Source organism: Helianthus annuus, chromosome 3 (assembly GCF_002127325.2).
Source record: "Helianthus annuus cultivar XRQ/B chromosome 3, HanXRQr2.0-SUNRISE, whole genome shotgun sequence".
In the NCBI taxonomy this organism is placed as follows: domain Eukaryota; kingdom Viridiplantae; phylum Streptophyta; class Magnoliopsida; order Asterales; family Asteraceae; genus Helianthus; species Helianthus annuus.
In genome coordinates, this window is record NC_035435.2 from 113,991,889 (window position 1) to 114,015,992 (window position 24,104).

General features: G+C 38.4%; 1 protein-coding gene and 1 long non-coding RNA gene across 3 annotated transcripts; one reads left to right on the forward strand and one right to left on the reverse strand.

Moving 5' to 3' along the window:
• The first annotated feature begins 379 nt into the window (after positions 1 to 379).
• On the forward strand, positions 380 to 2,797 carry LOC110909319 (L-type lectin-domain containing receptor kinase IX.1). The gene has a single exon (XM_022154351.2). It carries the CDS (start codon positions 398 to 400, stop codon positions 2,468 to 2,470), a length of 2,073 nt encoding a protein of 690 aa, XP_022010043.1. The 5' UTR covers positions 380 to 397; the 3' UTR covers positions 2,471 to 2,797.
• Positions 2,798 to 18,533: 15,736 nt separating this feature from the next.
• On the reverse strand, positions 18,534 to 21,947 carry LOC110909321. Of its 2 annotated transcripts, none has more exons than XR_002575343.2 (3): positions 21,463 to 21,947; positions 21,173 to 21,239; positions 18,534 to 18,973 (listed from the first exon to the last, which is right to left on the reverse strand). It is a non-coding gene; the product is annotated as an uncharacterized LOC110909321 (long non-coding RNA). The 2 variants fall into 2 exon arrangements; XR_002575342.2 differs by having other exon boundaries at positions 18,534 to 18,980; positions 21,463 to 21,946.
• Positions 21,948 to 24,104: the final 2,157 nt, after the last annotated feature.

Here is a 24,104-nt window from a genome sequence, read left to right on the forward strand (position 1 = left end):
TGTTTCTTTTTTGTTTATTTGTGATGGTCCTATATATGCATCCATATGTCTCGACCTGGAATCCTATATCTTCACGTGTGGGCCAATATATATATCGGCCGGCTTTCAACAGTCTGAAAACACATCCCTCAACTGCTTCGGAACCGTGTGTCATTACTCATTACTAAAATTACCACTTGCATTTTAAATACAATATATGTAAGCTTCATCAACGTTCTGGGGTTAACTTTTAAAAATATGATCTTAGAAAGAATGATATAGACATCTTAGTTGACTAGTTTAATCACTATATATAAAACTCTTTTCTAATCCTATAACTAAGTAGCATACCAGTGAAAGATTCATCTTAACAAAACCTGCAACTTAATTTTCTAACGATCTAAACCAATTATTGACCATGATCCATTTCATCACTTGTTCTATCCTTCTTGTTTTGATTCCTATTGCAGCTTCATTCTCCTTCAATTTCCCAAACATCGGTCCACAAAATCAAAACCGGGAGATAGTTACAGAAGGTGACGGTGCTTACATCTCCGACGGTGGAATCCAGGTGACCCCAGATGGGATTGGTTCCAATCGGAGCCGAAAAGCAGGACGGGCGACGTACATCAGACCACTACAACTTTGGGACAACAGGTCTGGTGAGTTAGCCAGCTTCAGTACCAATTTCACATTTGTGATTGATTCAGACGGGGAAAGAGCGTATGGTGATGGCCTCACATTCTTTCTTGCTGATCAGAATAGTTCTGTGATGGGCGCTGGTCGGGCGATGGGGCTTCCGGTCAATTTCACAACCGCTGAGACGATGAGTCGATTTGTTGCGGTTGAGTTTGATACATACTGGAATGATATTGATCCATATGTTTCTGGAAATATTACAATGGGTGATCATGTTGGTATTGATATTAATTCTATAGTCTCTGTTAGAGCTCAGAAATGGCTAAGCAATGTAACGGGTGGGGCCGTGTGTCAAGCGTGGATTGCGTATGATTCAGTTTCGAAAAATCTTAGTGTTTCCTTCACCGGTTATCAAAATAATACGGTGGTGTGTCAAGATGGACTTGTTTACACGGTTGATCTTAGGAAAGAGTTGCCTGAAAGGGTTATATTTGGGTTTTCTGCAGCGACTGGAGCAGCGTTCCAGAAGCAAAATGTGAGATCTTGGAGTTTCGATAGTACAGATTTACAAGTTGACGAAAATAACGAAATGCAACCAAGCGCGAGTCCTGATCCAATAAATGGGAAAAAAAGCCAAGTGGGATTAATAGTTGGAATATTGGTTCCAATTACCTTGTTGGTTGTGCTTGCATTTGTTTGGTGGAGGAGGAAGAAGAACAGAGAAGATGAACCAGAGGATATTGCATTTAATGAAGAGATGAACTATGAATTTGAAATGGGTATTGGTGCCAAAAGATTCCATTACCATGAATTGGCTCAGTCAACTAGCCACTTTTCAGAGAAAGAGAAGCTTGGAGAGGGGGGTTTCGGGGGTGTTTACCGAGGTTTTTTGAAAGATTGGAGCACATACGTTGCAGTGAAAAGGGTGTCAAAGAGTTCGAAACAAGGGATCAAGGAATATGCATCAGAAGTCAAGATTATTAGCCGGTTGAGACACAGAAATCTAGTGCAACTCACTGGTTGGTGCCATGAGAAACGAGAACTCCTCCTTGTTTACGAGTATATGGAAAACGGAAGCTTAGATTCACATCTTTTCAAGGCGAAGAGCTTGTTGACATGGGGCACAAGGTACAAAATTGCCCAGGGTTTAGCTTCTGCTTTGTTGTATCTGCATGAAGAATGGGAGCAATGTATTTTGCATAGGGATATTAAATCTAGTAACGTGATGTTGGATTCGAATTTCAACGTGAAGCTGGGTGATTTTGGGCTAGCTAAGTTGGTTGACCACGAGAAAGGTTCGCAAACAACAATGTTAGCTGGGACCATGGGGTACATGGCTCCTGAGTGTGTAGTGACTGGAAAGGCAAGCAAGGAATCAGATGTGTACAGCTTCGGAGTTGTTGCCTTGGAAATAGCGTGTGGACGGAAATGTATTGAGTTCAAGGCTGAAGAAAATAAAATACGGTTACTAGAATGGGTTTGGGAGCTCTATGGGACCCATAACCTTCTAGATGCAGCTGATCCACGTCTAGAGTTAGATTTTGATGAAGAAGAAATCAAGTGTTTAATGACAACTGGGCTATGGTGCGTGCACCCTGACCCAGAATTTCGTCCATCAATGAGACAAGTGATTCGAGTATTAAACTTTGAAACTTCATTGCCTATACTTCCTTCAAAGATGCCAAGGGCGTCTTACTTGACACCTCCCATGCCTTCTTTGTTTGATGTGACTTCCATCATCCAAAACCAAGCATCAGGAAGCACAGAATACATAGATTCCTCAAAGCAAACCACGGCATCGACAACTTCTTCTTCTTCTCCTTCTGTATCACTCTTGCATTCAACACATTGACATTTGTCGCAAACTATGGTTTTTAGATTATATTAAACGAGATTATTTTTTGGAATATATTAGGGTTATGCTTATTAAGGAAAATCACCAAATTATCCATTTTGACTAATTGATGATTGGTCGATTATATTAAAAAAAGAGTAAAATGGCTAATTTTGCACGCTAAAGAAGTCAAGGTTTTGTTCTTAACTAACTTGGTCAACAAGGCCATTTTGGTTATTTTCCCTCTCTACTTATTATGGCCAGCTAGAGTTTTCTTCTCTGTTTATATATGCTTGTACATTGTATCATACAATTTATCATAATAAAATATCTCGTTTACCTTCACATATGGAGCTCCTACAAAAATCAAGATCATATGGATGTTTAATGTTATTCATATGCACACTATGATGGATGTCCTTTTGGTTGTGAATTAACTTAAAAGCAATTTGTTTATTGTAAATAAAGAAACAAACCCAATAACACAAGTTCTAACAAGTTACTCTTTGTTCCTTGTTCACCAATAACACACCCATGATGACGACGACACGACGACGATGATGATGAAAATAATTCCATATTGCGCAATCATCTAACGGAAAATACTTGGATCATAAGACTCATTCCTACAATCTGAATCACTAGATTGTAACTCGGCATGTGCCTGTCAAATAACTCACATTGTTTTCCAGTCGTTTATGTTTTATAAAGATAATTATATGAGTCATAAAGTTCACTATTGGATCACAATCATTTTAACTTAGGGAATAGGTCGCCCTAATCTCGTTAACAAACCATTGGGTCAGTTATTCTCACACACCATATGAGCAATTCACCATCATTCTACTTTTGCTCAGCTAACCCGTGAGCGAGCTCACTTGAATCTGCAACCCATCAATATCGGATCACTACCTCCCAAGCTGCTCGCCACCTCCTTGTTATGAAAACACTTATGAAAGACAAAATTAAACAAGAAAAATGAACAATCAACTCTCAATGATTCACTTTTATTATTGAATTGATTTAAGGAAATGGTTATAAGAAGTCTTGAATCAAATGACACACATGAGCTTATATAAGCCCTAATCCCCTAATAAGACTCTAACGACTTATTAACAAACTAACTTCTAAACTAACACTTTTAGTCCCTGAGGAAAGAGACAATTTTCATCTACGCACAACTTAGATGATGTATATGGAGCCAAAGAAAACAACTATAGATGTGCTAAAGAGAAACAACTTTTTCCTATTGACTCTTTTACCCAATGTACTTTATACTACCTAAACAAACTAGACAAAACAAGAAATTCTGACTTTGCTTTCTAATAATCTCCACCTTAAAGTTAAATTTGACTTTAACTTTAACCTAACTTTAAAAAATTTGTGCCAAACTTGAACTTAGGACCATATAGGGTCTTGGTTAACATATTAGTAGGATTATCTTCAGTACCAATCCAGTTAACCACCACGTTCTTTAAATTTACCATCTTTGAAGAAGTACAACTTCACATTGATATGTTTGGTTCTTTCATGGAGGATGTTGTTCTTAGAAAATTGAACAACCCTTGCATTATCACAATATAAAACATAACTTACCAAATCAACTCCAAGTTCTTAATAAAACCTTCCAACCAATTGATTCCTTTACTTCTGTTAATGCAATAACTCTGTTTCAGTTGTTAAGAAAGCTATCACATGTTGCAACTGAGCTTTCCACCTCGCTACATTACCCAATACCAAGAAAACATAACCAGTAATAGACCCCCCTTATCCAAGTCTTTAGTATAATCTACATCAATATATCTTGTGACCATTTTACCCTTGTCATTTATATCTTCTTTAAACCAAACCCGTATCTTTTATTCCTATGATTTCTTCCAGGATTAGCTAGATATCTACTTACCACACTAAATGCATAAACAAAATCTAGCCTTGTACAAACCATTAAGTGTTTAAACTGCCTACGGAAATAGCATAAGGAACTTCCCTCATACTTTCCTTTTCTTCATCAGTGTGTGACATGAGAATCATTATTTGATAACTTAAAGTTAGTTGCTAAAGAAGTCTTTACCACTTTACAATCAATCGTACCGTAATTGTTTAGATCCTTTTAGATGTATGAAGTCTAAGAAAATTTTAACTGCTTTAATTTTCTATCTCTTGAAATCTCCATACCCAAAATCTTCCTAGCTAGCCTCCCTAAATCTTTCATATCAAACTCTAACATTAATAACTCTTTTGTTGCATCAATTTGATTCTTATCTTTGCAAGCTATTAACATGTCATCAACATATAATAGCATATAGACAAAGTTACCCATGGCATATTCCTTATGATATACACAGCTATTATAGCAACTTCTCTTGAAACCATTGTTCACCATGTAATCATGAAATTCCCTGTACCACATCTTGGATATTACTTAAAACCATACAATGATTTCTTTAACAAACATGCTTTTTCTTCCTATTCTGGAATTTCATACCCTTTCGTTGAGCCATAAAGATATGTTCTTCAAGATTTCAATGCAAGAATGTTGTCCTCACATCTAATTATTCTACTTCTTGATCATATGAAGCAACTAATGACAACATTACTTTAAGTAAATGATGGTTATCGACTCGAGTATCAAACTAAATGAACTCAAAATTAAATACGTAAACGAAATCGACTTATTGTTCTTCAACGATGGTTATTGACTCAAGTGGAATTGATGAAGCGTCCTAGATGTTAGACATGTAGTGATTTTCGGGTATTTTTTTTTTTCGAGTTGATCATTGGATTAGATATTAAAGGTTAGTATGCCAAATGTTAAACTTTAAGTCTTAGAAGTCCTTTTGTACTTTTGTGTGTGTTCACACACACGTGCGCATACGCACATATTTATATGGTATTAATTTGCAACTTTCTTATACAACGGTGTTTGTACACTATGCTTTGAAAGCATTTTATGTTTCTTTAGTTGTACAACATACTTCTTTAGTTGTGTTTCTTTACACCTATATTTAGTGTTGCAGAAGTCGCTAGGCGCTCCCTAGTCGGACGAGTGGGGAGTTAGGAGTACTCGGACAATACTCGAACGTGTTAAATATAAAGAAAAGGAACTATTGGGTATTATATATGTGTCAAAATAAGTGTAATTCATGTCAAAACTAGCATAATTCATGTCAAAATTAGCATAAACCCAAGTATGGGCCGAGTAGTTGACCGAGTAATCCGAGTAGTCGCTGAGTATTACAGGGTTCCCACCGAGTATTTTGCTAAGTATTCTGAGTAGTTGACCAAGTATTCTAAGTAGTCGCCGAGTAAGGCGAGTTTGACCGCCTCCGACTTATATAGGGCGACTTGTAGTAACTCTCCAAGGTAAGGTGCCGAGTACCGAGTAGTCGCCAAGTACTCGGCCTTGGAATATGACTTTTACAACACTGCCTATATTTGGACATGTTTGTTTAGCACTTTAAACGAGCCAAACGTTGAGCGAACAGTTCGTGAACCGTTTGGCAGGAAGTTCGTTTGTGTTCGTTCATTTAATAAATGAACGAACAAATTTCGTTCGTTTAGCTAAACAAACGAACATGAATGAGGGCCGCGTTCATTCATTTATGTTCGTGAATGTTCGGTAACATGTTCATCTATGTTCGACAGTTTATTAGGGTTTGACTTTTAGCTTTTATTTTAAGCACTTCAAAATTCCCATAAATAAATTCTATATTAAATAGAGTGTATTACATATAGTGTTACTCCTTACTTCCTGGAAACCCTAGTTAAAAAGTGTCATTCCCGATCTCATTCCAAGCAGACGTGACACGACTACGCTCCCACTCTCATTCTAGTCTCTGATTAAGGTTTTTTCGCTTGTGTTCTTCATCATTCTCAGTACAAGATATGGGTGGTTTGTCTTTGTTTATGTTCACGAATGCTTGTTTGTGTTTGCATGCCTTCATTTGTGTCTGTCTGTGTTCATGAACGCTAGATTGTGTTCGCTTTTGTCCTGGTACCTATAATTAACGAACAAACAAACACAAACACAAATGAACATGAACACGTTCATTTCCTTGACAAATGAAAACGAACAAAAAAATATCGTTCTGTAAGTGTTCATAAACAGTTCGTGAACACATTATTTTCTTAACAAACGAACATGAACAACGCTGTGTTCTTGTTCGTTTCGGATCGTTTGCAGGCCTATGTTTGTTTGCTAGGGATTTATAACCCCACCATCGTGGGTTTCCCTCATTCGCTTTCTCTCTTTACACTACTACAAAAATAGGCATTTGCTACGACCATATCCGTAGCAAATTCCTAGCAAATACTGTTGGTGCACTTGTGTCTGTACTTTGTCTGTATTCGGTCTGTATGTAAACGATGTCCTAAGTTAGTTTGTAAGTTGACCAAGTCAACTATCCTCCTAGTTTGACTTGGCCAATAAGCTGTAATATGTTAGTCTGTCTCGAAGGATAGGCTCGAAGGATAGACTCGAAGGATACTGTTGATCCTTCGAGATGGTCGATAGATATGGTTCGACTGTTAGACCTCGAAGGATGATCCTTCGAGGTCCCTGCTCATCCTTCGAATGACTTGTCCACGATAGATGATCCTTCGGACCATCTATCGGATCCTTCGGGATAGACAACCTGTGCTGGGTATATATATACCCATGCAGTGTAGTGTGAGAGACGCACACAGACAGAAACTTTGAGAGTTGAGAGCATTCTGTCCGAAACTCACACACACACACTTTGAGAGTTTGCAAATTGATTGTAAACATTGTGCTTGTAACCGGAACCTTCATACGTATTAATACAGTGGTGTTAATCGGTGAAATCTTGTGTGTTTGTTTCTCTACTTGCTTCATCTCGGTTTGCCTACTAGCTTGGATTCCGCACTCGCTAGTGGGTTAGTATAACAAGGTTTAGGTTTGTTCTCGATCCTCCGAGAAAAGGGACCTACAAGTGGTATCAGAGCTTGGCTCTTTACCTTGTTTAAAACCGGGTTGTTCAAGTTCTTGGTGTGTTTGAACACTTGGTTTAGCACCCGTTTTTGGTGGTTTTCCTGCTTGTTTAAACTGAAAAACGGTTTCTAAACCTTCGGGAGTGTTCAAGGTTGGGTTGGGTAACCTGAAAACTTGTTTTTAAGTGAGTTTGATTTTTCCGGTCATATTCCGTTTATCATTCCGGTGAACTGGTTGAGGATAAGGTTGCCTACTTTTAGTAAACTTTTTGAAAGTCAAAAAGTTTGGTGAAAAGTTGTTGGCAGACCATATCCTTTCTGCCGAAAGTTGGTACACCAACCTGTCACTTTTCTCACCAACCCATCAGTACTTTTGTCAGTGTGTCAGCCGTCGAAAGATAACTTTCGAGCTCGAAGGATCATCCTTCGATCGAGAAGATTCGAAAGATAACCATCCTTCGAACATCTTTCGAAGTCAGTGTGTTATCCTTCGAGTCAAGGAATCTTTTCGATAGATACATCCTTCGAGTTACTGTTCATTACGAAAGATAAGGATCCTTCGTGTGGGGTGAATCTTTCAAGGTTATCTTTCGAGGTTATTGTTCGAGCCATCAACAGTGATCCTTCGAACACTGTTGATTCTTCGAACAAGTATCATCTTTCGAGACCTGTGTTCGAAACATAAGGAGAATCTTTCGAAATCATCTTTCGAAAGATAAGGATCCTTCGTATAGACAATCTTTCGAAGTCAATCCTTCGAAGTCTTTGTTCGAAACTCAACAAGGATCTTTCGAACCTTGTTGATCATTCGAACAAGTATTGTTCTTTCGAACAGGTTGTATCTTTCGATTCATATCTGTTTTTGCACTTAACAGTTTGTGGTGTGTAGGTTTAGTATTTATATTTGATCAAAATGAGTTGTACTAGCCCTTGGGATTGGAGTACGGATCCACAACCAGATCTGAAACAGATGTCGATGGCTGAATATATGACGAGTGCCATACCTAAACAACAACAGTCAATAAGTTCATGTCAATGGGCTTTGGTATCCAATCAAAGTCAAAGTCTTCAGAATCTTCTGATTAGTGAGAGTGAAACAGGCAGTAACAATCGTCCACCAAAGCTGAACCACATGAACGACTTTCCGTCATGGAAAGGCCGTTTTCACACATATGTTCAAGGACAAAGCACCGACCTTTGGATGTGTTTTGTCAATGCATTCAATGAAAGTCTTGAAAGTAGAGCATCCACTTCAGAAGGTTACGCCAACATGCTTGAAAATGACAAGAAGGCTTATGAATTGGAGAAAAAGGCCTTTGCCACACTTACTCAAGCACTCAACAAAGACATCTACCATCAGTTTTCATATTGCAAGACCACGAAAGCATTGTGGGATGCCTTAGTTGCTAGAGGAGAAGGCAATGCAGCTGCTCGAAAATCTCGGCATGATTTGTTGAAGAAAGAGTTTGAATCCTTTCAGTTTTTGGAAAACGAGACTCTGAATGATATGACCACACGTTTCTATCATTTGATTAGTGAGATGTGTGCTTATGGAGTTGTGGCTACTCAACAAGACATGGTGAATAGGTTTGCTGACGCCCTACCCCCAAAATGGAGTTCGTTTATTGAGCTGTTGAAGCATACTAAAGCTCTAGAAACGATTAACATCTATGAGTTCATTCAGAAGCTGGAACATAAAAATGATGAAGAAATTAGGAAAGCAAGGCGTGCTCCAGCTCCTCAGAATACAGAAATGTATCTTCCAGGATTCGATGCTTTGGCAAGATCCGCTGCAGCTCAGCAACAGCAACCTAAGCTGCAGACTGCATTTGTGTCCAATACAAGTTCAAGTTCCTTTCCGTTTCCTCAGCCAACAGCTGCTCCACCACAACCTCAATTCGATCCGAGGTCTTACATTCCTGTTCCAACACAGCCACAACCACAACCTCAACAACAACAACAGCAAGCTCACTATACAAGCAATCCTCAACCTCAACCCCAAAATCATCACACGATCCGAGTCGACAACTCAAATCTTTCACACCTTAGCATTGAAGTTGCTAAGGAACATATGGAAATTATCAACACCATGGTCAGTGCTTACTGTGGTTTGGTAGCAGGTCAGCTTGGAAACATCAACATGACCAATGAAGATTATGATCAGATCGACAATGAAGAAATGGAGTTGATGGATATTAAATGGGCTTTTGCTAGTGCGGTTAGAAGGGCAAAAGATTTCATGGCTCGAACTGGAAGAACTTCGTTGGAAGGAAAGAAAAACACGAAGTATGGGTTTGATATTAATGCCGTCACGTGCTTTAACTGTGGCGAGAAAGGGCACTTTAAACGTGAGTGCACTCGACCAACAAAACACGGCAATCACAACCCTTTCAGAAACCAGACGAATGTGAATGCCCAACAAGAAAACCGTGAACGGAGGATGGTGGCAGTGAATAACAATCAGGGACAGCCTGGAACTACCAATCACAATCGGGCTTTGGCTGTTCAAGCTGATGAAGGATGTGACTGGTCAGTGCAGTTTGGTGAAGGTGATCAGGGAAGTGGAACTGCATTGTATGCTAAGGTCATCGAGCAGGTTCATAAAGAAGAATCTTCTGGGAGTGATGACAGTTCTGGTTATTCTGGAAGCTCGGATGAAGAAGGCTCTGTTTCTGGGGATAATCACTCAGAGCCTAATGAGGAGGAAGAAGGTGAAGATATTCAGGATCTTCTGAATGAAGCTGATGAGCTTAAGTGTCAGAAATCAATTCTGATTAGAAAGGCTGCTGCTACATCAACGGAAATGGAAAAGCTATTTTCTGAAGATGGAGCTTTGTCTTTTCAAACTGCCTTTATGGCAAATGGTTCAGCCTCTACTAGTCAGGTAACTTCTGAACCTCCTGCTCCTAGTATTTGTAAATCATGTGCAGAGATGAAGCTTGAATCAGAAAAGCTTCATAGTCATAACCAGAATTTGGTTATTGAACTGTCGAAATGCAAAGAGGCAAACATGGCTTTAACTCGGAATGAAAAAGAATTTAAATTTGTCATAGAAACTTTAAAGAAAAATGTGTCCGAGGTTAACAAAGTAGTTTACCACAAGCAAGTGAGTATAAATGAATATATAAACATTGTGGAAGAAACTAAAAAGCAATTAGCCATTGCCCAATGCGAACATGATGCGATCAAACAGAAATTGGATAGTTATTCTAACTCACAATTTGTGCTTGATCACATCATCGACGTTCAACAACTAAAGGGAAATCAGAAAGGCATAGGGTATAACAAATGTCCACCCCCCTTGATGAACAACTATACCAAGATGCCTGATGAGGAAGAAATGCCTCGGTATGAACCCAGTGTGCCTCTTGATGTTGAGGAGTTTACTACTGGCCTTGGGTTCAAACCGGACAATTCTTCAAACACAGCCTCTAAGGAACAAGAAACTTCACCATCCATGAAGCAAAGTCCTCCAATTATCGAGGACTATGAGACATCGGATGATGAATCAGATGTGGCTGAAAGTGATCAGGATAAATCACTTTGCAAGATGAAAGGAGTAGATATTCCACGAGAGAATCACATCCTTTGTGATCCTGATACTCCTGAGGTTCCATCTGTTAAGAAGCAAGTGATTGATCCTGTCAAGGTTGATAAGACAGGTGTGTCTACTGTTAAAAGCAGTAATGTGTTGTACACTTTGGTTGGAGATAATAAAATCTACTCAGATCATGTTTTTCCAATTAAAAATGTAAATAAATCTTTGATTGACAAAGTCTTTGAAGACAATACAAACAAATTTTTGGGAAAAACACTTCCGGGAATTGTGGTAACACAATGTGATCCAATTCCTAAGGCTGAGATTAGGAAACAGTTTGGTAATCAAAAATCTCCAACCACTCAACAACCGACTGCTTCTAAGGGTAAACAACACCAACGAGCTCCAAAACCAAAGGCTAAGGTTGAATCAAAAGGAGCTCGTTACATGAAGAAAGGAAAAGATGTTAAATTTGTAGCATCAAAAGGTACAGATAAAATTGAGACTTTTGAAAACAAATCAAACACTGATTTTGTACAACAAGTCAAGATTTTGAAACGTAACAGTGATAACAATTACACCCAACACACAAACGGGTGTGATGAAAGAGCAAGTACCTCAGGTTCTACAAGTTCAACATCTGGTAGTCGATCAAGTTCTCCTAAGTCTGTTGAAAGGAGAACTTGTTTCAAATGTGGAGAAATTGGGCACATTATCAGAAACTGCCCAAATGCTCCAAAGAAGAAATCGGTTGAGAAAGCTCCACCTGAATCAGTTCACCCTCAACGTCGATCAGTCTCATCTAAACATGATAAACGAACTGTAAAAGAACAAGAAACTAAACAACGACGTAAGAACATGAAAACTGTTGAAAAAGCTTTAAAATCTGAAGTTAAAACAGTGCAAAAGGAACCAAGTGTGTCACAACCTGTAAAACCAGAATCTTCAAAAACTGGTAGGCACAGACAAACATGGTTACCTAAGTCGGGTGACAATTCAGGGGGAGCAGTTGTTCTTAAAAATCATCAAGAGATCGAGCTCACGTTTCATGATGCCAAGGGACGACCCAAGACCACTAAGGCTTGGGTCCCCATTCTCAACTGATGTGTTTAATTGACATGTGCAGGATGTTCTAGGAGGAACTATTAATAGTCATTGGATTGTTGATAGTGGAGCATCCAGGCACATGACTGGCGACTTACGGCTCCTTTACGACGTGAGAAATATTAGAGGAGGGTATGTTGCTTTTGCGGGTGATAAAGGTGGGTACATCACTGGAGAAGGAAGTATCTCCAATGGTATCGTGTGTTTTGATAAGATCAATTATGTGAAGCAAATTGATCACAATCTTCTCAGTGTGTCGCAAATCTGCGATAAAAAGTTCTCAGTGATTTTTGATGACGCTGGCTGCTATGTGCTGAAACCTGGATTCAAAATTCCACAAGAATGGATTCTCTTATCGGCTCCTAGAGTTAATGATCTCTATATTCTCGACATGAGCCAGGCGATTACTACATCTGCACAAGTCACTTGCTTTGTCTCAAAAGCCACAGAAAAGGAGTCTATATCTTGGCACAGAAGAATGGGACACATTCACTTGAGAAAGATGAACCATTTGGTGAAGAATAATCTTGTGAATGGTGTGCCTGTAAGAAGTTTTCATCTACAAGATATCTGTGTCTCGTGCCAAAAGGGGAAGCAAACGAAGAAGTCTCACCCTTTGAAGAAAATCAACACTGTCAGCATGCCTCTCGAACGTCTTCATATGGACCTTTTTGGACCTATGAAGCACAAGACAACATTTGGTGATGCTTATTGTTTAGTAGTTACTGATGACTACTCTAGATTTTCTTGGGTATCTTTTATGGCACACAAGAGTGAAACTCCTGGCATCCTCAAGGATCTTCTTACAATGTTAGAAAATCTCTATACGTTGAAAGTGAAAAGGATCCGAAGCGACAATGGAACCGAATTCAAGAATCAAGTTATGGATGAGTTTTGTACTTCTAAAGGCATTCTTCATGAGTACAGTTCTCGTTATACTCCACAACAAAATGGTGTCGCTGAGAGGAAGAATCGAACTATTATTGAAACTGCAAGAACAATGTTAGTAGAGTCGGAACTTCCTATTCAATTCTGGGGAGAGGCTGTATCGGCTGCTTGCTACACGTTGAACAGAGTACTTACAGTTAAGAGACATGGCAAGACTTGCTTCGAACTCCTTCAGAGAAGGAAACCGGATCTTTCTTATCTTGAACCGTTTGGTGCTCCGTGTACTATGATTGAACCAGATGGAAAGTTTGGTGCAAGAGCTATCGAGGGTTTCTTCCTTGGATATGCTACTCCGAATTTTCGCGTTTGGAATCTAGCTACCAAAAAGATTGAGCTATGGAGAGAAGTTAGGGTTCAAAGGTACACGAGTCCTGTTAGGGCTCCGGGTGATCCGTGGATGTTCGATTATGATGGACTATTTGACTCCTTCAATCTGCCAACCTTTGACGAAGAATCAGCAGCGGCTAGGATGTTGTTGGAAAGTGACAACGCTGCTGTCTCGCCATTGGTTAGACCTATTGTTGTTGATCCTCAAGTATCTTCGTCAGTCAACAATATGGTTCAAAATGAGGTTTATGAAGATGCTGCTGATTATAATGACTCTTCTGAAGATGATGAATATCATGATGCAGCCGAAGGATCTTCAGCTCCAGCTGCTCCTGTTCAAGGTGCTTCTGTAGATACACCTCATACGCAGAATGTGGACACTGCTGAAGGGAATGCATCCACCTCTACCCACATTCCAGGTGTGGAGTTGGTTGTTGATCTTAATCTGAATAATTTGGGTATCAATGCTCGTGTGCCAGATAATCCTGAAATGAGGATTCACGATACCCATCCCCAGCAGAATATTATAGGAGATGTCCATCGCGGTGTGCAGACGCGTAATCAGCTGAGAAACAACCGGAATGCTGGTTTGTATTCAGCTATAAGAGAATCTGGTCAACAGAATGACTGGTCCTTCGCGTGTTACGTGTCACAAGAAGAACCAAAGTCGTGGAAAGAAGCATTGAAAGATAGTGCTTGGGTTGAAGCCATGCAGGAAGAATTGCAGCAATTTCACAAGCTTGGTGTTTGGAAGCTTGTTGAAAAGCCTGAGAACTACAAGAAGATTGGCACTCGATGGGTCTTCAAATGCAAGAAAGACGACCGTGGAGTGGTTATTCGAAACAAAGCTCGTTTAGTCGTTCAAGGTTTTCGTCAGATAGAGGGGATCGACTACAACGAAGTCTATGCACCTGTTGCACGTCTGGAAGCTATTCGGATCTTTCTGGCTTATGCCTCATTCAAAGGATTCAAAGTATACCAGATGGACGTCAAAAGTGCATTTCTACATGGTGTGGTTGAAGAAGAGGTATATGTCGAACAGCCTCCAGGTTTTGAAGATCCTGTCCATCCCGATCGGGTTTGGTTGCTCAACAAAGCTCTCTATGGTCTTCATCAAGCGCCACGAGCTTGGTATGCAACCTTATCTACATATCTGCTGGAGAACGGTTTTCGAAGAGGTCTTATCGATTGTACTCTCTTCATCAAAGAACAAGATGGAGATCTTCTTCTGGTTCAGGTATATGTTGATGATATTATTTTTGGTTCTACTAATGATGTTTTGTGTAGGAATTTCGAGCGCATCATGCAGGATAAGTTCGAGATGAGTGCTATGGGGGAAATGAATTTCTTTTTGGGCCTACAAGTGCAACAAACGGAGTCTGGGATATTCATCCATCAGACTAAATATGTTGGAGACATCTTGAGCCGGTTCCAGATGTCCGATGCAACGCCCATTGGTACCCCACTGCCAACAAATCACGGAATAACTCCTGACTTGAAGGGTGAACCTGTTAGCCCTTCATACTATCGCGCGATGATCGGATCCCTTATGTACCTCACAGCATCAAGGCCAGATATAATGTACCCAACGTGCCTACTTGCCAGATATCAAGTTAATCCGAAGGCCTCACATCTTGCAGCTGTCAAAAGGATTTTTCGTTATTTGAAGGCTTACCCCGACACCGGTCTGTGGTATCCTAGGGATAATAACTTTGACTTGGTCGCATTCAGTGATTCTGATTTTGGCGGATGTAAAATCGACGGCAAATCTACAACGGCTGGATGTCAGTTTTTAGGAAATCGCCTAGTCACATGGCAGTGCAAGAAGCAGACGTGTGTCGCTACATCAACATGCGAAGCTGAATACATTGCTGCCTCAAGTTGTTGTTCACAAGTTCTTTGGATCCAACAACAATTGCGGGACTACGGTTTTGAATTCCTAACTACTCCTATTTACGTTGATAATTCTGCTGCTTTAGATATCACTAGAAATCCTGTGCAGCATTCAAAGACCAAACACATCGAAATCAAATATCACTTCATACGTGATTGCTTTGAGAAAAGGCTAATCGATGTTGTTAAGGTCCACACCGATGACCAACGTGCCGACTTATTTACCAAAGCTTTTGACAAATCTAGATTTGACTTCTTATTATTGGTAAATGGCATTAAGGTCAAGCAAGAGTAAACCAACATCGGAAAATCATTTTTGTAAATATCTTTGTGTGTTTTTAAATTTATCTTAGTTTGTTGATTTTAGGGGGAGTAATTCAAAAAAAAAATCGGAAAATACAAAAACATCGAAAAATTTCAAAAACACAAAAACAATAGAAAATCAAAAATGAGTTTCCTGGCGAGCAAAAGAGAAAATGATAGTACATCAGTGGTCTATCCAAACCTCTTTAAACCTTAAATGAAAAACGATAAGCAGCTCTATATAAGATGTATCGGTAGGCTCACAATCATTTTAAAGTGTGCAGGGTGATATAAATCTTAATCGACTGAAGACCAGGTGGGAACCATTCATTGGCATATGGTCTTAGTACCGAAATTTCGTTTGATAGATTGCCGAGGTTCTGAGATATTCGGTCTTTATGCTGCTTATCATCTGGGTATCATGGTTGTATCTTTTACCGAAAAAATAACGGGGACGCAAGTCTAGATCTTCCATGATACTATACATACGTGTACATATTCATACTGCATTCGACCTCAATAAGTGATAAACAATCACATGTCCAAATCAAATAAGTGATAATATATCACATTTTTCCGGGTGTCAAGTTCGTCTCTCTGCTGTACGGAAGTACTGACCTGTTCACGGACTTGCACCTGTGCCCTCATGCATACGAAAATCAAGTTCCTCATCAATAAGTGATTATATCACAAAGGGCTTGTTTTCAAATCAAAATAAGTGAGTATCTCACATTTTATACGGTCAAACAGATGATAATCGGTATACTCACCGGTAAGATGAACTCTCGTGCATACCTTGATACGGGAATGTGTCGTGATGTGGATGAACACCGGTCGGTAAGTATAAATCATACCTTAACGTATCCTCTAAACATGATTACATCTGATAAGTTGAGCTTAAGTGGACAACAATACCGATAATTGTTATAGGATGCTTATCTTAATGTTAACTAACTGAACAACAAGAGTGTTTTGGCATGACCGTACACTGATATGATTCTCTTACCCTCGAAACTCGCAAAAAGAATGTTTGTATATATTTATTTACTGCTTATCTTTTATTGTTTTTCTTTTAAACAGTTTCGTCGTTTGGTGCATATCAGAACGACATTAGCGGTGATGTCGTTTGATAACACTCAAAGGATGTTAAATTGTTGTCTTTTAATTTCAAAAATACCAAAAAGATTTTAGGCTTGTTTTAATATAAACTTTATAAAAGCCAAAAAGATTTTATTTCTGCTTTATTTTCGATCGTACGATGTTGGAGCTCGAGTCTTCGTTACCTGAAACCTGACTGAAAACCGAACTGACTAAATCTTCATAAACGGTCGAAATTTGCAAGTTTTGAAAGTTAAAGGCTAAAATTGACAAATTTATTAAACTTTCAAACTGTCGGACGGTGTTTGATTGTGACATGGTCATTCGTGTGTCATTTGTTTATACTATATTCCAAGCAGTTGTTCTCATTACGCGTTTAGATTTCTTGCATGTGCAGATTCTAAAGGCAAGGAGAACATAGTCGACGACAAGCTTCGGAATGAGGACACGACGTGAAGGCACTCAAAAGATGAAGATGATCGAGTTGCCGCTGACCATCATCAACACCACAAGGATCTCACTTCATAAAGATCAAGTCTTTCACGAGCACAGCTCAAGGGGGAGTTTATGTTAAGGGGGAGTTTGTCAACACACTTCCACATGATACGGGTAGTTTGTTGATACACTCTCTGCTTTCAAGACGTGAAGACTTTGAAGATCCTCCGACATTGAAGACTTGAAAGGACATCAGAGTTTTTGGTAACTCGAAGACCAAAGACCGTCGAAGTTCGAGACGAGTCTACAACTATAGAAGATAAAGACAAAGCTACAGCCAAGGGGGAGTTTGTTGGTGCACTTGTGTCTGTACTTTGTCTGTATTCGGTCTGTATGTAAACGATGTCCTAAGTTAGTTTGTAAGTTGACCAAGTCAACTATCCTCCTAGTTTGACTTGGCCAATAAGCTGTAATATGTTAGTCTGTCTCGAAGGATAGGCTCGAAGGATAGACTCGAAGGATACTGTTGATCCTTCGAGATGGTCGATAGATATGGTTCGACTGTTAGACCTCGAAGGATGATCCTTCGAGGTCCCTGCTCATCCTTCGAATGACTTGTCCACGATAGATGATCCTTCGGACCATCTATCGGATCCTTCGGGATAGACAACCTGTGCTGGGTATATATATACCCATGCAGTGTAGTGTGAGAGACGCACACAGACAGAAACTTTGAGAGTTGAGAGCATTCTGTCCGAAACTCACACACACACACTTTGAGAGTTTGCAAATTGATTGTAAACATTGTGCTTGTAACCGGAACCTTCATACGTATTAATACAGTGGTGTTAATCGGTGAAATCTTGTGTGTTTGTTTCTCTACTTGCTTCATCTCGGTTTGCCTACTAGCTTGGATTCCGCACTCGCTAGTGGGTTAGTATAACAAGGTTTAGGTTTGTTCTCGATCCTCCGAGAAAAGGGACCTACAAATACCCATGTTGCTACAGACTTGCTACAAATTTGGTCCGTAGCTACAAGTCTCGTCGCTAATTAACTTTGCTATGGATTTTGCTACAGAATTATAATTTGCAACAGTTTTAGCTAGAAAAGGTTTGTCGCTATTTTAGCTATATATTTTGCTTCGGAAATGTTTGCTACGGACTTTTAGCTTCGAAAATGTTTGCTATGGAGTTTTAGCTACCAAAATGTTTGCTATGGACTTTTAGCTACCAAAATGTTTACTACGGTTTTTACTACCCATTACGTACATTGCTAGGAATCCAGCTAGGTATTTTTTTTTAAATTCCATTACGAATTTTGAGGTTTTTGATACACATTTAGCTACAATTTTGTTGAGAATTTTATATAATTTCCTTTATATTATTTTCTGTTTGTCTCATGTGAACATTATATTCAAATAAATATATACAAATCACACCAAAGAAATATGTCCAAGCCAACTACATAAAAATATCCAACTTAATAAACAGTAACAAAGTAAAGATATAAATTATCTAAAAGCAATACAATTAATATTCGTAATAATTTGTTTACTAACATAAAACCATATTTTAACTTGCTATAAACTTTTATGGCAAATGCTATTTAACAACAATCACAATCTCTCATTCACTTAAGCATGCAACTTCACTTTTCTTCAATTTTCTCCATCATAGCATACTTCTCTCTTGTTTCATTCTACCCAACTTTGTTATTCATTCCTTCGACCCGTTGCACCGGTACTAATAAATTAGCACATCACTCTTAATAAAACATTAATACTAAGGATGAATGGTTTTAAAAGAACCCAGGCTCCACAACATCTCATTTGTTTGAAAGAATCAAAACTCCATAATGATGATCTATCCAATTTTGTGTGACAATGAGGTATCTAGCGACTGCAACCAAGTTATATTAATGATGATCTGCATACTAGAATAAATTATTATTAACTGAATAATGAGTACATGAAAACATATTAAAATTCAAGGGAATAAAACTTTTCCGTAGTGTTACATTAATTGTACATTATAAACAAAAACATGTCAAATTTTCTTGATACAATAATTACAAATGTAGGAAATTCAAATGAAATATTTAGGGCATACGGTGTGGTTGAGAGGTTGGGGCGGTAAAGCAGTTTGCCGCGCGGCAAACACCGCCGCCAACCAACATGGCATGCGGCAAAACAATAAAGGCGGTGAGGGAATACCGATTCGAGATAGGTGGAAGTTGCCAAAGTTATTACCCCCCCAACGGTAATATTACCGTTTCACCCTAAAAAAAAAAAAAAAAAAATTGTTTTTAAAATTTTTTTACACCCTATATAAATACCACTCAAACAATTTAAAAAAATACACCTATCTCTCTATACTTTCTCATTCTATTCTACACTTTGAAAAATATGGAAGGCTCAAAGAAGGGTGAAGGCAAGAAGAAAATGGTAGGGTCGGGTTCAAAGTCGAGGCCTCAAGAGAAACGTGGTTCGGGTGGTAGTAGTGTCCCGTTTAATCCGCAACTTGGGTTTGCGAGTCACACCCAACCTCCATTTTATTTTAACCAACCCATGCATCAACCTTTCGGTTATGATACCCAACCCACCCAAAATTGGATGCAATACGGTCCGAGGATGACTCAAGCCGGTTATTATGATTACTCCCAAGACGCGCAAAATGCTTTTGACCCGTTTGCTTTTCAAAACCCAATGTCACAAACACCAACCGAAGACGAACAAGATGATGCCGATGAGGAGTTCGTGCCGGAAACACAAGAACATGAGTTACATGATATTGATGAAGATGTTGCGGATGATGAAGATGTTGCGAATGAACCGGAAAAAAAAAAGCAAAGGCCAAACGGGAAAATTGGTCGCCTAGACAAGAAGAGGCGTTGGCAAAGGCTTTTGTTCATTGCACTTTGAATAAAAGAAAAGGCAATCAACAAAAGAAGGATAGCTTTTGGAAGAAAGTTCTAAACCACTTTAACGAAACGGTCGGCGGAAGTAATCGAACCCACCACCAAGTTCGATCAAAATGGGTGACGATGCAAACAAAAATTAACACATTCAACGGTCTATATCATCAAGCGGTAATTTTTTTATACGATTTATTTTTTTATACGGTTTATTTTTTTATACGATTTATTTTTTTTATACGGTTTATTTTTTTTTATACGGTTTATTTTTTTATACGTTTTATTTTTTTTATACGGTTTATAGGATCGTTTACGTCCTAGCGGGAGTGACGACGCATATGTAATGAAACAAGCGTTAAAGGATTACAAAAGCAAAGAAAATATTGACTTCGCTCATGTTGCGGCTTGGGAGGTTGTTAGAACAAGTGAAAAGTGGTCGCCGGTACCTTTGTTGAATGAAGAAAGCTCCGGTTCGGGTCTAAAAAGAAAGTCTTCGGATTCGGGAAATTATGCCCGAGGATCACCGAATGTCGAAATCTCAAGCGGTTTCACTATTCCCGACATAAACGAGGATCCTTCACCACCACCACCAAGACGACAAACGAGAAAGGAGAAAAAGGACAAAGGGCCGTCTTCAAAAAACGAAGATCCAAGAGATATAACAAGCAAATTCGAAGAGTACAAGGCCATGAAAAAAGAGATAATGGAAATTAAACGTGTACGAGAAGAAAAATATTTGATCTTGGCCGATGAGCAACGAGAGGCGTTGCGACAATCAATGTACGAGAAGGACTTTGAGTGGTATAATCGGCCTACCGACGACCTTAACCCGGCGATGTTGGAAGTCGCACTCGCTAGAAAACGGGAGATCGCAAAAAAATATGGATGGCCTTGTGATTTTTAGTTTTTTTTTTTAAGTTAGATTTTATTAGAAATGTAATGTTTTATTTTTATTTAAGATGTAATGCTTTATTTTTAATTAAAATGTAATGGTTTATTTTTATTTTTAAAAAGTTTATGTTTTTTCCATTTTATCTTAAATATAAAAAAAAATAAAAAAAATAAAGTTTGCCACTCAGCAAGTGTTTAAACCAATGCCAACAATTTTCAGCAAAGTTTAAACACTTTTGCCAAATTGACATGGCACGCTCTGATTGGTCGGTTCAATGTTTTGCCACTCTAAACTGTTTAACCACTCCTTATACCCTTACCATGAGAAGACAACTGTGAATAATACAAGGAGCGGAAAGCTTAGGCACTTTAAAATCCCCAAACAAGCTGCAACATTCTTCATTAATAACGACAGAAAATTGGTTTTTTTATAATAAAATTCATCAAATATTGATGTAGAAATTTGAAAAACTTACCAAATTTTGCCATTTTCTAAATGGTCATAGAGTTTCCACGTCAAAATTTTGTAAAATAGTATAACAAATCATGCAGAATAAGATGAAATTTACATGGAAATATACGACATATAGCAAAAGAGAATAAAAGTTACCTGCATTGTAGTAAGTTTTGCTTCTTCGTCAACCGCTTCTCATCACGATTGGTCTGATTATGAACATACCAAACTTACAATTTACGCCCAAACCGAGTGTAAGAAGTATACACATTAACACGCACATATGGCGTTTAATACAAAATGAAAAAACTAAAAACACACAGAAACAACCTCTCGTACCTTCATAATTGATTTCAAACAAAGAAATAGTTTACCTCCGATTTGATTAAACTTGAAACCCACTAGTGCCTAAAATTGCTTTCAAATTTTTATGGGTAACCGGAAACTCCCAAGCGGCTACCTCCATAGGGAGTCTCCTTCCCGTCTTGTTCTCTTGACGGTTCTGGCAACTGGCACCAGGCTAAAGAGGGAAGATGATAAAGAATAAAGAATAGGGATTTGGGGGCGGTAATAAAAGGGAGAATGAAAAATTGGGGGTATCAAAATGGCGGAATTAAAGGTTTGAAACTAAATTAAAACTTGAATTCGAGGGAAACTAGTTATTTGAATGAGGGAATTGATAATTTTGGGTTAGAATTGGAGGGAACAGGTGATATAAATTAATTTTAAAACCATGTTCTAGTTTTTTAATAAATTAAACAAGATATAGATATAAAATTACATGTAATATAAGATCACGTTTCTATTAAATTTATTAAAAAGTTACATATTATATACTTATATAGTTATATCATAAAAATGACATATGAATAATTACTATATAACAAAGATATGTAATAAATCATTTAATTCTAAAACAAGTTGGTTTATTATTATGTGCGAGATGCATTGTACGGGTAACAAGTTTAGTTATATACATTATGTTGACATGTTGTCCTTGTAGGGGGTGCAAATGAGCTAGTCGAGCCGAGCCCGAGCTCGACTATGCTTGATTCGAGATTTGTTTCTAAAGCTCAAAACTCGAGCTCAGCTCGTAGGTGGTTTTTTAAGCTCGAACTCGGCTAATTTTATATTTTGTAATTATTTATATTTAAATTAATTATAATTATTATTTTATATATAATTCAGTGTTTTCATAATTAAAAAATATTACTATTATTATTTAAACATATATTTAATATATTATTAAAAAAAATACATAAACAACGGGCTCATTTATGCTCGCGAGCCGGCTCGAGCTCGATAAGTGAAGCTCAGATTCGTTTACTAAACAATCTTGTTTTTAGGCTCGTGCTTAGGCTCGAGCTCATTATAACTTGGCTTGTTTACACCCAAAGTGCTAATGTAGTTGTCGTAGGCTTATCAAAAGTATTTATTTTTATACTTAAATACCTACGTAGTATAGGTAAGTAAGGTCGTATCTACCAGGAATTTGTGCTCAGTATTTAGCTTTTACTAATTAACTACTATTATAATTCTAAATTGGGGTTTGTTAGTTTGATTGAGCAAAACCACAATCTGTCACGAAAAGTGTTATCAGAAGAAGTAAGCTACACCCAGAATCTTGATTACCCGTTTTAACACAAAAATTCGTTTAGTGTTTAAACACCACATAGACTGTAACAACCCGACTTTTCGGACCGTTACCTATCGCTGTCATTTCTTCTCGTAACCGCTTATACTCTTGGGATTCGATTAACGCAAAGGGTTAAACTACATTTTCTTGACACATTTTAAACACTTGTTACAAGGGTTATTCAAAACGCAATTATCACATTTAAACGTTGTTTTATAACGCTTACTACTTAAACGCATTTATCGCATTTACATCGCTCATTTAAACTAAACGTTTTCGCAACGCAAGCTCAACGCAGACTCGAAACGCAGACTTACTTATTTTATGTGTGTTATTTGTGTGATTATTTGTTTAAATGTTATGTGGTTATCAACGCAACGCTTATATGCTTAAACACTCACTTGCAAACTCGAACGCTTAACAACGAACCAAAGTTGGAAAACTAACTCGCGCAACCAGGCCGCTCGGATGACCACGGATGACCATCCGTCCGGATGGCCATTCAAACACTGCCATCTCGCAACCGACTTAACCTTTCGCCCTCTCTCTATAAATACCGTCGTACACCTCCATTCTATGACTTTATCCGCTCCCCAAGACTCTATCACGATTCAAGGCCATTTTGTAAGCTTTTTTCCCTCAAATCTTGCACAATCTTCATCTCTAATCACTTCTACATCATCTTCTTCATCAAAATCACACACAAACACAAATTTTTTCTTGAAATCATCTGATTTGGACCTCTTGAAGATGGATTCCACTCGGTTTGCTTAGGAAAACTATTGAGGAGCACCATTCAATCGAGACTGGTTCCAGATCTAAAGGATTTCCACACTTTTCAAATAAGTTATGAAAGATTTCAACAATTTTTCATCTGTTTTCGACTTTCATCAAGTTTCTACACAAAACTGATGGAATATGGACTCAATCAGACGCTCGACTCATTCCTCAGTCGAGAGCCGGCTTGAAAACGGATTTCACCGAAGAGATGGACCGATTAACGGGTCAGACATGAATCTTCATCAAGAACAGCTCGACGTCCGAATGGGTTGAGACCATCCGGCCGAATGAACTGGACTTGGTGTTTTCCGTTGTTTGATACGTCATCACACCATCTCCGTTAACCGAAAAAACGCCGTTTAAAGAAAAGTTTTACAAAACT

Excerpts from the sequence above, each read along its gene's own strand:
- LOC110909319 (XM_022154351.2), top strand. The coding sequence starts at position 398 with ATGATCCATTTCATCACTTGTTCTATCCTTCTTGTTTTGATTCCTATT.